The sequence below is a fragment of the Corvus moneduloides genome, chromosome 1, assembly GCF_009650955.1.
Source record: "Corvus moneduloides isolate bCorMon1 chromosome 1, bCorMon1.pri, whole genome shotgun sequence".
Classification (NCBI taxonomy): domain Eukaryota; kingdom Metazoa; phylum Chordata; class Aves; order Passeriformes; family Corvidae; genus Corvus; species Corvus moneduloides.
Genome location: NC_045476.1, coordinates 57,621,305 through 57,637,315, shown reverse-complemented (window position 1 = coordinate 57,637,315; position 16,011 = coordinate 57,621,305). Strand labels below are relative to the sequence as shown.

The window sequence follows — 16,011 nt, the reverse complement described above, 5'->3', positions numbered from 1 at the left end:
CTGGCTGCACTGCTTGAATTTGCCCATGGGAGAGAGCTGTCTGGAGCTGCTGTAGGACTGGATGAATTGCTGTGGCAGACCAGCAGGATACAGCTCGCTCACCCTGGGAAAGGAAAATTACTAGAAGCTGGGTATGTGAGTAATTTTGACAGCAGCAAGCCACCACAGGCCACTTGGGAAAACAGAGTGACCATCCTGTGCTTGCAGTCTGGAAACACAGCATGTCTGGAAAGCTCAGACTTGCAGTGGGTGCGCAAAATTTCTCATGAGATACTTCAGGGATCACTAGAACTCTGACTGTGAAGACAAGGCAGAAGATTTCTGTCCAAGCACATCAAATACATTTATGGATCTGGCTTCACCTCCATGTTTGCATTTTAGGTGAGGTACTGACAGGCAGGTTTAAATAAGCAGTGTTGTATAGGGTTGCTGCCTTGGAAAATTAAGAGATAAACAGACCACCTTGGACAAATTGCTGCCATTGCTGTGACTGGTCACCAGTCTCAGCAGAACACAATAAAATTCACCAGATGCCAGCTCTGCTCTGATTTTCATGTGTAAACAGCTGAATGGTTTCCCATTCTGCTGAATCATAGCCCTGAATGTTTGATTTGTGTTACAGGAATTTTTTCACCTTCATGGGACCAATCCAAAAACAACTCTTAGCAGTGCTTGACAGAGTTTGGTAGCTGTAGAGTGACCATGTTAGGCTTAGAGCTACCTACACTTCTTTTTTTTTTTTTTTTAAAATCAGGAAGACTAAATGTATGATTTCAAAGATAACCTAAGACCAAAATCCTCTAGTGTCAGTTGCTAGCCCTGTCTGCCCCCTTGGGCCCACTGTGCTGACACTGATACTCATCCTTCTGGCTGCTTGCAGTGGTAAGCAGAGATCTCACAGCACCTCTTTTGGATACCCAAGAGATCCCTGAGGACTGAGAGAGCGGCCAAAGTAATAGGCAGCCATGCTCAGGATGGGCAATTTTCTAACTCTAGCTGGAATCTCTGCTCTAAGTTTGAAGAGAGAACAAAACTGGAAAAGCTGTATTTTAAAAAAAGTTTACCATAATCTCGTTATTTAATGTTGTGGAGTAGTGGCAAACTGGAGAAACAAGGAATCAGAAATGACTGTATTTGTGAAGTTTTCTAGTCAGCCAGCAAGCTGAAGGTGCTTGCAGTAATGCAGGAAACATAGAAATTCAGTTCTAAGTCACCCAAGGGAAAGATGCAAAGCATCCAATCCTCCATTCATAATGCACCAATCCCTTCATCTGGTGTTGTTAACTCTAGGGATGAAGTAGCGGGGAGGAGAAAGTCTTAGTATACTTGTTTTCCTATGTTGTTGTAATTTGAAATATTAGACACCCTAGAATATTTTTATATTGATAGTACTTTCTGCCTATATAGACTCATCTCCCTGGGATACATTTCAAGTATGCCATGGAGGTGTATCAGGCTGTAGGGTATGAGAGCCAATGGAAAAGTAGGATAGACTGAGTTTTACCTAAACTAAGTGTTGAGCCTGCGTCTGCCCCTTCTAGTTAAACATGTCATATTCAGCTAACAGTTGTCAAGATGGCTCTGTTTTCTCTGAGCCTGTCTGATTCATAGAACTGCTTCATTGTTCCCCTACAAATTATTCCCTTAAAACTGCAGCTCTTGGTACTACATGATTGCTGTGCATTTTACTGCTGAGACTTTTTGTTGTGGTTTTGTAAAGGTTTGTGATTTTCATGATTGAAAACAATGAAACCTGAGAAATGTGACAGCTGAGGTCCAAAACCACAAGAAAACGAATCATCATGTTTGTATGCATCTTTGGAATCACTCCTCTGCCTTTAAATGTAAAGCTCCTCCACTTTTATTTACTCAACGTTTGCAGCTGTCGTGTGCTTGGTTTTGTGAGCTTCTAGTGCCCTTACAACAGGTGGGTCCAAACCTCTCATAAAATACCTGTGTAAAGATTCAGCTAGTGTAAATATTGAGCAACAGGGGGAACCTCTTCCTCCTTTCTGATAAAGCAGCCTTTCTCCTCCCTGCTTTTTCTTTAAAGCCCCTAAGCAATGCTTAATCACAAGAATTCCTGAATGCCATTGTATTCAGTGACGATTGTTTTTTGCCTATAGTGTGAATAAATACTACATGTGAATGGTCGGATCGAATGTCAGCCAGTCACACCTTTCTACCTGGAAAGGGACTGGCAGCACTACACAGTGCTAACTCAGCCCTGTGGATAAAATCCCAAGAGCACAGACAATAAAGAGATCCCTTTGCAAATGCAGGTTCCAGAGGCTGTTTCTCTAGAGACACAAATAATGCAAACAGTGAAAACATGAAGCTCCAGTAATCCTTAAATTAACTGCATAGATATCTGCCCATATGGACAGAAGAGCAGCCCTTAAAAACTATTTTTTACAAACTGAAGATAATTTCCAAGGGACCATGGAGCACAGTGAGGTAGCTGGGGAAAAATGAGGCTTGCTGTGACATGTGAGTGGGTGTGAGAGTGCAAGGACGTGTTGCTCTGAAGAAGCTGGGCAGGTTCCTGCAGTCTCTGTCCCTGTCACATGGATCATTACATAAGGCTGGGAGAGCAGCATGTGCCCCACTGGTGAAGGTACCGGTTTGGTACCTGCTCCTTTCCCAGAGCCAGCAAGAGCAGGATATGTCATCACAACTCTGCAAAAGCAAAAACTCCTCTCGCTATTCTCAGCATTAGCATTTCTTCTTGTTCCCTTGCTTTTGGTTGCATTATGAGCTCAAGTCATGCCGAGGGGAGGTTTGTTTGTTTTGTATACGGAGGACTGGAGGAACAGTGGGAGTCAGGGTGATGCAAGAGGAGGAAGAGGGGTAGCTTCTTAGAATAATATTCTATCTTTTTGTGGACTAAAAACTCCAGGCATTTGTTAGGGATTAAACAATTGTTTAACCATGTAGCCTGTACACAGTTTTACTCAAATGCTACCTGCTCATAAACTATGAATTGCATATAACTGGTTCAGCCTGACCTGTTCACCACCAAAAAAATGCCCAATATGAAAAGTAAGGAACTCCTATCTATGGCTTTGGAAATATGTAAACCAAAGCAATGTCTTTTATTATCTAAATTGAGACAGATGGAAAAAATAGACATTATTCCAGGGAATTTTGTGAAATACTAGAAATGAAGTTCAGTCCCAGGGTAGAGGCAGTATTAAACAGTCACATACAAAGGAAAATGAATGCATTGAGAGAGGGGTGAGGACAATGGAAGTTGTACTACACCCCAGTGCAAAGACTCAGTAACACAGCACACAGAGAAGTTAACTACATTTTCATGGGAATGCAAAGGCTTAAGAAAGCTAATGCACAGCAAATAGCAGAACTACTAGCTGTAGTTTCTAGTAGATGCATTGGCTATTCAAATGAACAGATAGCTTTCTCAGGCTGCTTTGAATCTATGGGTCAAATTTACCCCTCAGGAAGAGAATATGCTTCTTCACTGGAGTGATTTTGGATATATGCAGGTAACAGCAAGCATTTGGGTTCTATCATTTCGAGCAGTAAGAGTTTGTTGGATACAGCTCAAAATAGTCCAGGAGAATAAATCTACAGGGGTAAAAAATCCTACACCTGACTGTGCACCTTTCATAGCAACACCTGTTCAGTCTGAGTAGTGGCAGTTTACCAAACATTCCTGTGTTTAAATGAACTTTATGATGGGACGGGCCCTGAATGTGGATACAAAGTACAAACACCTGCCCTGCAGGGTGCCGGCTTCAAGCTGTAAAAACCAGGAGTCCTGTTTTCTTTACAGCCACTGAGCCTATCTCCTTCATTAAGGACCATCCCTTTTCTTGGTGCAAATTTGCATATAAATGATTAAATTACACAACTTATACTGAGACAAAACATGCATGGCCTGGATTCCAGTACAGCTTAGCTGCTTTGCACCAGCTGAGCATTTGGCCCAGTGTTTTCCCCGGACCCAGATAGAAAATCAAGAGGGGTTTTGCCAGAGAATGGCAGAGGCTGGTAAGGAGGAATCTCCCAAAACATTGAGAGTTACCCATAATATTCTTCAAGCTGCAGTTTTCAGTCTTGGCTGCCCGAAGCCAGGTACTTAAATGACAGGAAACTGAATAGGAGCTGCAGGTGGCAAACACATTTGAAAGCTGGGCTTCTAATTAAGTCTCTAAATATGAATTTCGATGCCTGCATTAGAAATCTAATTTCAGAAAAGAAAATGTTCAGGTGTATCATACTGCATGGCATGAGCTAAATTCTTTATGAACAGCTCTACTAGCAGATGGTTGAAAATCTAATTTCTTATGCTAGGAAAGTTGCTTCTATACTAGGTATTCCAGTGAATTTCTAAGATCCTAATGATTTTCTGGAAGTGCTTGCGATCAAATTATAGCAGTGTCTCATTTGAGTTCTTGTGAGTGAGAAAACCACTCATCTTTGTTATGTTTCCTTCTTTAGCAGCTGTAGTACTTGCAGGCCTACCACGTAAGTCAATTATAATCTTATAATTACATGTTAGAATCTGAATAGAGTTTGTAATGGCTTCTTTCCTTTCTGTGCTATACTATCAAGAAATCTATTGATGAAAAAGTACTATAATTTTCAGTTATTAAATGAGCATAATTAAGAGAAGGCTAAAGACGAGTTGATAGCAGTTATCTCCACGTGGGGTTGTTAGTTCTTATTTCAAGGTACTGTCTTGCAGCAGTGGAATTTCATGGAGAAGATATGAAAGGGTAGATTTTCTTTGCTGTATAAAAAGCTCAGAGATAGTTTTTTCCTGGAATCCTGTATCTCCCTAACAGAAATGCAGCTTGAAGGTTTTTTTTTTTTTCCTTTTTTTTTCTGCAGGCCTGTGTCCTCTCAACCCCTTGCAGAGCAACTGGCATCTGTGTGCAAGGTTGCCTTTGAACTGTCTTAAGTGGAAGTTCTGTAGTGCAGGAAGGGCTCAGGGAGGAAAAAGTATGTAAATTGTTTTGCTGAGTTTTTTAAAAAGAACTCCACATGTGCACAGATTGCTGTTCCATGTCCAGACCATGTAAAACTGGAATAAAAGTCCTCTCACATTTGGGCAAGAGTGAAGCACAGCTGTATGGAAAAAAGCATCCCATGTGTTGTGGGATCAGTTCAGTATTTTCACCACCATTGAGTGTGTGATGCTGAAGAAATATGTAAATATAATTATTGAAGGTACTGCAGAGCAGGTTGCTGGGGCCATGTCTTCTGCTTACACAACTGCCTATGACTGATATTATCTGGCTTTATCTTTAAAAATAAAAGGTAGGTAAGTTAAGATGGATTTTAATACTGCAGTATTGAGTGCTGCAGCTTCTAACTCCAAAGAGCTGTAAATCATAGGTGAACATTTTGGCTCCTTTACACAAAATTTTGGGACATGTAGGAACTTAAAGACATAAATCTGTTTGTAAAGGGCACCTAAACTAGCAGGAGGAATTATTTTCAAAGAGCTAAGAAGGATATATCTCCTAGACAACCAGGTGAAACGAACATTCTTGCTCTCTCTTTCTGTCCAGATAAATATTTAGTTTATTTCAAGCATCAGCAGGAGTCATTAGAGAAAATCCATCAAAATACTCTCTGAATTGGTTTCTTAGAGTTCAATCTGTGCTTTGTCTTGGACTGAATAGTTTGATGTCATATCACAGTGGATCCCCTGGCATACCTGGTCCATTTGCTGTATGGGACTGGAAATGCTGAGCTTGTGAATACAGTCAGAGCTGCCCTGCAAAAGTATTCCAATGCCTTCAAGTAGCTTCTTCTACCTTCCTGTCTCATGGATTAAGTGCTGAAACACCTTGCTGCAGCTCCTCTGCTCACCCTGATGCTGCTGTGTATCATGGCTGCCTGCTGCTCTTCTTAACTGCTGTGCATCCCCTGGGAACACTGATTTTCTAGCAGGGTCTCTGGCTGCCAATCGTGGGCTGCTGCCTCCAGCTCGTTTCATGGTTTGCCATACTCCTCTTTTTACTCCCATATTGGCATGGTCCAGCCTGCCACAGCCTTGGGACCAGCTGCAAAACTGGAGGCACTTAAGGAATGAAAAGCTGAGAGTGTTGTGGATTTTATCAGATAAATATTCTTTATGTCTGTGGCTCCCTGTCAGCATTAGTTACTGATTTATTTCATTATTATCCAACACATAAGCATGCACTGTCATGCAGCACATAAGATATTTTATCCACAAGGCCTCCAAACAGAGATCTTCAAAGCTGCAAAGGCTTCAGTGTGTGCCTAAATTTATGTTCCAATAAAGCAGAAAAAATGGGCATCTCAAGTACATGTGCAAGTTTCTGCAGGATTTGGGTCCCATATTTAATACTACTCCTGGTATCAGAGGATGATGTTAACAAAGGAGTGAGATTAAACATTTAGGTAGGAAGGATTAGTACATATGCAAAAAAGATGTGGAGGTGATTGATTAGTTCATTTTTAATTATGCTGCAGGTAGGCAGGTGACGAACAGCTCAATTCTCCCATGTTCATCCAGCAGCAGTAATGGTTAGAAAAAGACTGCTGCATTTGCATGGTTACTGCCATCCACCCTCCTGGCTTCTTTAGCATGGAATCGCTGTTCATCTTGGAGGCATCCTAAAAGCCAGATAGTTGAAGATAATATAGATAGGGGATTTCCTCATTTCATGCACACCCAGTCTCAGAGTAAATAACTGGCTTAGATATTGCCAGCTGTGCAGTCCCAGCATGACAGAAAGCAGCCTGTTTCACCTCAGAGCAAAACTATGAAAAAAATCAAATTTGTACTCTTAAGACTGATCTAGACACCTTTTTGTGAGCATGTTATCCATGGCCAGTTTCACAGAACAGACAAATAATGTTAGAATGTTGTTATCATGTGAGTAAAGGCTTTATATTCAAATTATCCCAGACAGATATGCAAAGTTGAAATATTTTATTAAAAGCTGCCAAAGCCTAATGGCCTATTTTTAGGTAGTTAAGCACAGAGCTTTGAAAAAATTATGCTTTTCATTTGAAATTCCTGAGACAACAGAAACTGGCTAAAAGTGTAGGCCATAATTTATGCATCAAAAGTGCCATGAGCAGCTGATGTGTTTTGCTGTTTTATAGCAATCTGAATTCATACAGATCAGATTTAGACCTTAATTCCAGAAAGTCCTTTTGAGAAATTACATGGTAAACACCCAGAAATTAACAGCATTCCAGAACTATTTGTTGCCATAAACCATCCTTTTGCCCACTTCTCAGTGCATTATGGCTGTTTCCATCTTATTTTCAATCTGTGCTCAGGAGGGTGGGAGGTCGTCTGCTCAAGGTGAGCATGTGATGAGATCTGTTGTTTCTGGAATTGCTAGTGAGAGGCAATTTCAGGCAGAAACACTGTGAGCAGTTCAGTGAAAGGAGAAGTTTTTCCCATTGGGAGTGTAATTTTTTGTAAGACAATGAATGTTTGTTCAAATTGATGAGAAGCATTCCAGGCTACAATAACCAGTTAAAATAAGCATATTTGGTTATTCATAATCTGACCAATGTCAAAAGTCATTTTTGTCTGGCACAGAATCTCATCAGCAGTGGTTGTGCTCTGGCAGAGGAACCAGTAACCCAAAACAATTAGAAGTTAAGCTGTGGCCAGCTACTTTAGCACCAAAGCCCTAAAGCCACCTTTGCCTGATGATCCTCTGCACTGGTACCCAGGGTCAGCCAGGTGGTTACTAGCTTGCATCTTGTTTATCCCTTCCTCTCTCTGATGGATTTTTTTCCTTTTATTGGCTGCTCAAGTACATACTTGAGAGAATACTTATTTCAGAGATGTTCCGTGTAATATTCTTCTCTGCTTTGAAGGCTAACAAAAGTCTAAGCCTTTATCTACCAATGAGCTCATACTGCATCTGTTCAGACTTTCATAGTGGCTTCATTCTTTCTCACAGCCTACATGTGTGCCTTGAAGTTGTGGACCAGGATATACTTGCTTATGTCAAACCATACAAGAAAGTAAATGATGAACTAACTACCCTGACTGTTTTCCAAAAGTATTAAGTAATAAATAAACTGTCAGGTCATTTAGACAGCTTTGAGCTATGTAAATGTCTTGTTTTTCTTTCTATTGCTCTTAGCATATAAAGATGGGAATTCGAGTGGTATTGAGATCTGACATTCAGGATCACAGCCACAACAAACAGTTCAGTTTCAGACCCAGAAACCTAACCCAAACTGTGTACATGAAGAAGAAAATCAAACACAATGCTAGTGTACACAAGTTAAACTGTATAAAACCGGTTTTCTCTCTTAATTAACCTTCACTTGACATGTTCTTCAGGTATTGTTTTCCAAGGTGGATTTTCAGCCTCACTGAACTCCTTAAACCTCTTGCTCCCATTAAATCAATATCAACTATTTTATGATGCAGAGCTGGCTTCTCCAGTTATGATGAAAATATTTGCCAAATTTCTTCTAGTTACTTTATTTTAAATTATTTACCTTGACACATTCTTTTAGATTAAAAACATTTTGTCTGTGATTTCTTCTATTCTTTTTTAAGGGTGGAGTTTCACCTCTGAGTAAAAACATTGGCTCAGTATTTTGCACTTCTCTGAGGGGGTGCAGATATTCACAGAGAAGAGCTTGTGCACATGCAAATATGAAACAGGTTTTGCAGGCAGGATAAGCTACGTTGCACTTACTACAAGAGTGAACTTGAGCAATTGTAGAGGAAGAGATATTTTGTTGGTTTGCATAATGGTATTCTTGTACTAACCTAAGAGTGTCAACACAAAAGTGTCACAGAGCTTAAAAACCCCAAAATATTAAGATTAATGCAGGCTGACTTCTTGTTATACACCTTCAGACAAGATCTGAAGGTATGGAGTTAATGAATACTTTTGCTAAAACAATGCTAAGCCCAAAGAATGAAGAAGATGGGGCATGGATGTGCTTTCAGGGCCCCTAATTACTCTTTATATTATTGTTACTGTAGTAGTGAATAATGATAATACGATAAACATAATAATAATGATGATTTAAAAAGTGGTTTCAAGGCCTGTGTATGCACCTGTGTATTTATGAGATGTAAGGCTGAAGATTGCTGATATGATTGGACATCTGGGGAAAAGGGTGGCTAGGTTGTCTTGTGTCCCCAGGAGGGCATTGCTGTTTCCAGGTGTCTAAGGTGGATTTGTGGGTCTGAGTTCCGGGCATGTTTGTAAGTCAGGGTCTCACACCTCAGAGCAAAAAGGAGAGCCAGCCTAAGGCTGTCAGTACACTGGGCCAAACAGTGTCAAGACCCAGAGGAGCTGCCTGACTGTACAGAGAGGATGATATGAGCTAAGTCCTGTGTATATAGCTACCACAAGATTTGTGTGAAGCCAGGAGTGTATGTAGGTGAAGTATCAGAAGACCCAGTGTCCTTCAAATGGTCTGTTGGTATAAATCATTTTATTGGGGTACCTTGCTGCAAAGCTTTGGGAGCCTTTGACTGCAGTCTCAGCTGGTGTGACTTGTCTTCTTTTTGATCCATCACATGAGAATTATCTGTAGAAAGGGAGGTGTCCCGGAGCTCAGCCAGCATGTGCTTAGGTAATGATACAACCCAGTTCCAGCATAGCAGTTAGCTGTTGTTTAAATACTGTTGTAATCTTATTGATAAAACTATTTATGGTTGTAACATGCAGACATAGACATGTGGAGACATAGCATGGGAATCTGCCTTAGGAGGAGAAAAGACAACTTCACCAGAAGGCATTTCTTTGGGAAAGGACTCAACATTTTTTCAGCATTTTTTCGTGCTTCGTGTTTAAGCGCAGAATTTTTCCTTCCATGATCTGTCTCTTCCTCCAGTCTATAAGACAAACTGGAAACAAATGCATGTTGGAAACTGCATAAATTGTTCCTAGCAATACAGATGTGTACTGACTATATATATTTCATACAATATCACTTCATATATTGAGTATATACGTGTATATATATATATATATATATATATATATATATATGCTACATGTCTTCACAATTGGTGCCTTCACAGGCTTTAGGTACTTTAACCTTGTATCATCTTCTGGTATTGATAGCAACACATGCAGGTACCACTAGGGATTCAGCTCAAGGCATTTTCTGACAGCTGTGTTGGCTGCACAGCCCTCCTCACAAGTCTTGTGTTTTCTTACCTGGTGGGAAGAGAAGCGCAGTGTGTCCTTCTTAAAAGGGTCACCACAATGCTTGTAGAAGGATCTACAAGCAACTGCGACTTAAAATGCAGGAGAAGGGGACACTCTCAAAGCCCTTCTTCATTTGTTTTTGGGCTCTTCTGAGAAAAAGAATGACAGAAATTAGTCACTTGTATTTTCTGCTTGCCTGTGCTGAAGCACAGGGCTTGAGAAGCTCTCTTTGGCTGGAGAAGCTGCTGTGCAAGCTGCTGTTTAATGAGTTGTGGATGGGTCTCCCTGGAACCATAATGCCTCTACCCTTTCCAGGGCAGATCATCTCATACCTCTAACTGCACCTGTGCAAAGGAGGTTCTGACCCCGCTCCCTGGATAGTACCAATGCACTGAGATTTCCTAAGACCAAACTTTGTGAGTCTGACAATAATTCTCTATCTAGTTCAGAAAAATGTTTCTGCATTTGGTTTTAAGACAACAACAGGTCAGGTCAGCAATCTAACCTGTGCTGGGCCCAAATTCAAAGCCCAATTTTTAAATTAGAGGGACTGCTTACTTTAATTGCTGCCAGACTGCAGCACCTAGACCTTGCTGTGAATAGAGAGGCTGCTTCTGTTGAGATGTTTTCACAAACACCAACAGGCACTATTTGTTTAGAAATATTCAGAATGACACTTGCATAGTTAAACAAAACAAAAAAGGCATTTTATATCACTCTGCATGACTGACAAAGATGCTGCAAAATAATTGTGGTGCCACAGGTATTCTATATGCACAGCAAGGGGAAACACTGACTTTAACTGTGTCAGAAATCAAATTTTTTGTGGGGTTTGTTTGTTTCTTTTGGGTTTTGTTTTTTGTTTGTTTGTTTTGGGTTTTTTTTGGTTGGTTGGGGTTTTTTTGTGTTTTTTTTTTCTTTTCCTGTAAATGCCTAATTAAGGAGAGAACTAGTACAGACTTCTGAGAGTTTTACTAACAGGGCTCTTTTACCCTCTTATTTGCTACTGGAAGTCAAACGTTATAAAACCCTCAGACTTGTTCAGTGTCTGTTAAGGTAAAGATGTGTGCCTGTTACTTGGCAATTTTGTGACCCTGGCATTACAAAGACAGGTAGGAAGGGAAACATTTTTAGAAAGCCGGTGCCAATAAACCGCATAGGCACACTGTTTTAGCCATTCAGCAGCACAGTGGCACTCTGCTGTGGACATGGAGCCCGACTTGGCCTACACGGTAGCAAATCTGCAGCCATGTAGTGTAAATTCATGAGATGCTGACTGCTAGATACTGAAGAGCTATGGGTAACATCTTTCTTAAACACTTAGGGCATTGCTTTCTTGTCTTCAGTGAGTCACAGATAAAATTTTTTAGCTTAAACTGCAAAAATCACACTTGAAAAGGCTATTTTCATTTTATTTTATTTTACTATTTTACTGACTTTACCAGGTCAGAATACGCAACAGATGGCAGATTTCTATTAAATATTTATTCTGTATTGTTTTTCTTTCCATATTCTTTGCAGCTGTATGCTTTGTTGGGCATCCCCATTATCAAATATTTACAATGTTTTTGCACGTGTCTCCATGTTACATTGCATAGCATGTTATACAGAAAATGCACAAGTTCATAGGAAGGCTGGCATTGCCCCTGTACTTTATGTTAATATTTAGTCTCTCAGACATATCAATTACTGCCTTCACTCTGGGACATAATTTCAGAGAAATCCATAATATTCTGTGTGTAACCTTTGGATCTGGCCATAAATGAATCAATAAGGAAAGATCATTAAGAAAGGGTAACTAAGATTTAATAAAGACTACCTGACCTAACATATTCTTGATGAACCTCTGTACATTTCTTGTAGTGATAGTTGTTACAATAGTGCCCGTGGTGTAAAACTACCACAGTGTTAAAATTGATATTCTAGTGGTAGAGCAAGAAAATGTTTTCCTCACACGATAAATTATTTTCAAGACCCTAGCTAAATTTTTCCCCTTAAAATGAGATTAAGAATCTGTAACTTTTAAGATTATTAGTACTCATAATCTGATCTTTTATACTGTTAATTGAAATACTTCATAATGTCAACTAATATATTTCACTCTGTCGGTTTTAATTTTAGTATTGTTAAACATTTTAAGAGTAATGTCATTCCAAAAATTATAAGATGTGCTTGTCAACAGTTTAGAAGTTACTGGGAAGAAAAAGGGAAGACAGACATGTAAACACACACATAGAATAGGATCACATACACCTCTCTAAGTGTATTTAGTGGAGTATAGACAACCAGCAAGTTGACCTGTGGAAAAGAAATCATGTAGGTATAAAGTTGCTGGAGATCTGACATAGTTTTTAAAAATTATCTGTATGTTTGTGTCAACCATGAGTTTGGTTTTAGATTGTATTATATATAAAGATGATCCCAATTATTCGATTACAGCAACAATACATCAATATTTACATTAGACATTTATAATACATTAGGCATTTATGCTACTGCACCTACTCTCTCTGCTTTGAATTTTATTCCCTTATACAGGTTTTAGGGAGCAAGCCAGAGCTGCCTGAATGTGGTGATGATGAGGATGAGCTGGCTGATATCACAAACAGGAGAAGTGCTAAACTATATATGGTAAGTTAGTTATTTATTTACTTACAGTTAGGTATGCTCAACAGTAGTCATGATTTCATTCATTCCTTCCTCATATATGGAGTTCTGGCTTCATTTACAGAATGGCTGTTATTTTAGTTTATTTGCAGCCAATGGACAAGTTTCTCAAAGGATGTCAATCAAGATGGTCCAGGTAATTTGAGGGGAAAAAAATGGATTACATTTCTGTTTACTCAGGAAACAAGCATGGCCTATGAACCACTCAGTGCAGGTCAAAGAAGAACTAACTGCTCTAAAATCATCCTGTCTTCTTAATTCTAACAGGAAGAGTTTTAATAGTCATATATGGTTTAGTTATTCGTAGCAGAGTTTAAGAGACAGACAGTTACATTATATTTTATATATCTATAACTTTATTCCTTTCCCCATCATCGCTTACCAAGGAGGATTTGGCTAACAAGGGGCAACACTCTGGCAGCATGGAGTGCTACTGGATCCCCATGTGTGTGACCTTTTTTAGGTGCTGTTTACAATGACTTTGAAGCTGCAGTGAAGTGTGAGAGGGGATCAGTCACTCCCTCTGCAGCTCCTGCACCACACCGACCACAGGATAGAGCCGCCTCTCTACGTGCCTCTTACATGATTTTTCCACTACCTATAGGTGTACCTGGGGTTTACAAGAAGCCTGAATGTGGTGATCATTGTTACAAGGCCGTTTTTTGTCATAGTTGTCTATGTGTTGTGTTTAGTTCACATTAATTATTCCTTTCATACCAAAAATCTGGTGCATATTTCTCTTCCTAACAGCGGTTTAAGGGAACAAAAATGGAAAACAAAAGAAGAAGGCCTGCATAGATGATCAGGACCATTGTAGTAAAACATAACTAGAGAAGGGAAAGTGAATCTTTGAATCCTGAAAACTCTCTGAACTTTTTGTGGATATCTAATAAGTTAGTCTAAGTACATAGGTCCTGCTAACAGAGCTCTGCTAGCTAGATTTAAATGTGTTGCAAGATAACAGTCAATGTCAAAGGCAGGAGATGGGTCTATGGTGAGCCCTCAGAGTAGGTATAATAGCTGATTTTTATTTGTTGTGGTAATTTCCTCCTTGTGCTTCCATAATATAAAATGTAAGATATAATGGCATATTTAAAATTAATATTTAATTATTAAAGGAAATAAGGACTACTAGAAAAGTAATTACAATAGCAATAATCTATTTTCTCTACTAACAACTGGTCTTTTCAGCTATACAGGAGTGATTTTTAAAAGGTTTTGAAGGTCTACATGAACTTATGGTGGTGGTAGAGGTTACAAAGCAGATTCTGCAACAGGTCTTACATTAGAGTTTCCAATTAAAGAACAGTAGGTTATAAATGTAGGCATTTCACCTGTTAGTGTCAGTGTAGGACTATTTTATTATAGTTTCAAGTGCTGTTGTTCAGCATGTACATGTACCTTTGGCTTCCGTGTGAGTTGCTTGGCAGCAGGGACTATACCAGTTCAGCCGAGCATGTAGGGGGGGCTGAAGAAAACACAGATTTTTAACTTTGAGCTGTTGAAGTGGAAGTGGAAGACAAACAGATTTATTTTAAGAAGTTGTGAGTCAAGGATCCAACAAACTTCCTAAAATTAACACTATATCTCCCTCTATTGGATGTAAAATGAAATGAAACAAAAAATAATAATCCTTAGCCTACTTTACTTTCCAGCAGTACACAAATTTCATATAGCCATATAGTTATATAGGAATGGCAACTGATTTTTATAGTACTTTTGGGAGCACAAATTAATTTGGCTGTAAAAGCCAGAGTTGATCTAAATCTGAAATTATTGTTTTCTTAGGTGTCAGATGCAAGTGGATCCATGAAAGTGTCCGTGGTAGCAGAGGAAAACCCCTTCTCTATGGCTATGCTTTTGTCTGAGGAGTGCTTCATTTTGGACAATGGTGCTGCCAGGAAGATCTTTGTGTGGAAGGGTAAGAGGTCACTTGTATTGCAAATGCAGAAGCTACACAGAGATACCTAAGGAGTTGACACAACACCCTTGGGACACTAGCAAGGATTTAATACTGGCTGGACACAGAGCCCTGCACACAGCTCTTGCCTGGTGCAGTCTGTGAACAAGGGTTGCTCACTTCTATAAGGGCCTCAAGACTGAGTCTTTTCTAAGGATCCTATTTTTGAGACATCTGTAAGCTTGGGAGATTAAACGCTTATGTAAGTGGCAAGTACAAAGCAAATATAAATAATTCTATGACTTCTGTATATTGTCATCAAATCCCTATCTTCTGGGACAAAATCTGGACACTGAACATTCCATTTGGGTAGATCTCTCCACAGAGGTGTGAAATTGAAAGGTGCATGTCCAAGGCATAAACTAAAATCATAAGCTTGCAAATGCTTTGATGTCTCTTTTTTTCTTGTAAATATATCTCTGAGGTATCATCAGTCTGCAATTGCTTTGTCTGAATGTTTCCCTGAAGAAGAATACTACTACTGTGGAATGAGGTCTTGACACCTTATAGCTGAATTGTTGTAGTGCTGCCATTAAAATCCAGTGCTAAGTACCTCCTTTTTTTTTTTTTTTTTTTTTTGGTACGAGGCAGCTTATTAATTATTCTGTGGCATTTGTGTTTTGTTTTACTGCATGCAATACCAAGTAATTACTTTATACACTTGTCAAGCCTCTCAAGTCAGCCCAGGAAGCATTGTAAGCCTTTTGCTTGAAAACTTTATTTGCAGTTAGGGAACCATCCTTTAAAAGAAAACATTTGGGGAGCATTGTGCTCAGATGGCCTATGGTCTAGCTGACCCCCTGATTCCCTATTGTAACTGTATATGACAGCTCCAGAAGAACCAAGCCAACAGGCTCAGGCATAAAATAAATAAAATATGATTTAGGCTCTTTGGCTGTGGCCCTGTGTGCTCCTGTGTGCATCCTCACTTTGCCACTGCCAGTAAAAATAATATGTGAAAAACCCCCCTTGGACTCACTCTTGCACGGGAGACTGCAGTTGTCATCTCTGCTGGCAATCTTCAGGCCACTAAAGGTGAGAAGTGTGAATTACTTCGGCAATGGTCTCATTCAAAATGGGATACAATGAATGCCTTATCAGAGCACCTGATTAGACCAAGAGGTCTATGGAATGTAGTCACTGCAGCCTGCTGGGACACAGACCTGGTACACAGTGTCATCCCACAGAGACTTCCAGAGATGTCTAACACGGAGCGAGGCTGAACAAGGA

At 39.7% G+C, this 16,011-nt stretch overlaps 1 protein-coding gene across 2 annotated transcripts in view; it reads left to right on the top strand.

Moving 5' to 3' along the window:
• The window catches only part of SCIN (scinderin), a 79,715-nt gene that overhangs the window by 51,126 nt on the left and 12,578 nt on the right, over positions 1 to 16,011 (top strand). For both annotated transcript variants that reach the window (XM_032110926.1, XM_032110936.1), the window contains exons 5-6: positions 12,693 to 12,785; positions 14,610 to 14,742. In XM_032110926.1, the coding sequence (XP_031966817.1) occupies positions 12,693 to 12,785; positions 14,610 to 14,742 (226 nt within the window). The remainder of the gene's footprint in view (positions 1 to 12,692; positions 12,786 to 14,609; positions 14,743 to 16,011) is intronic.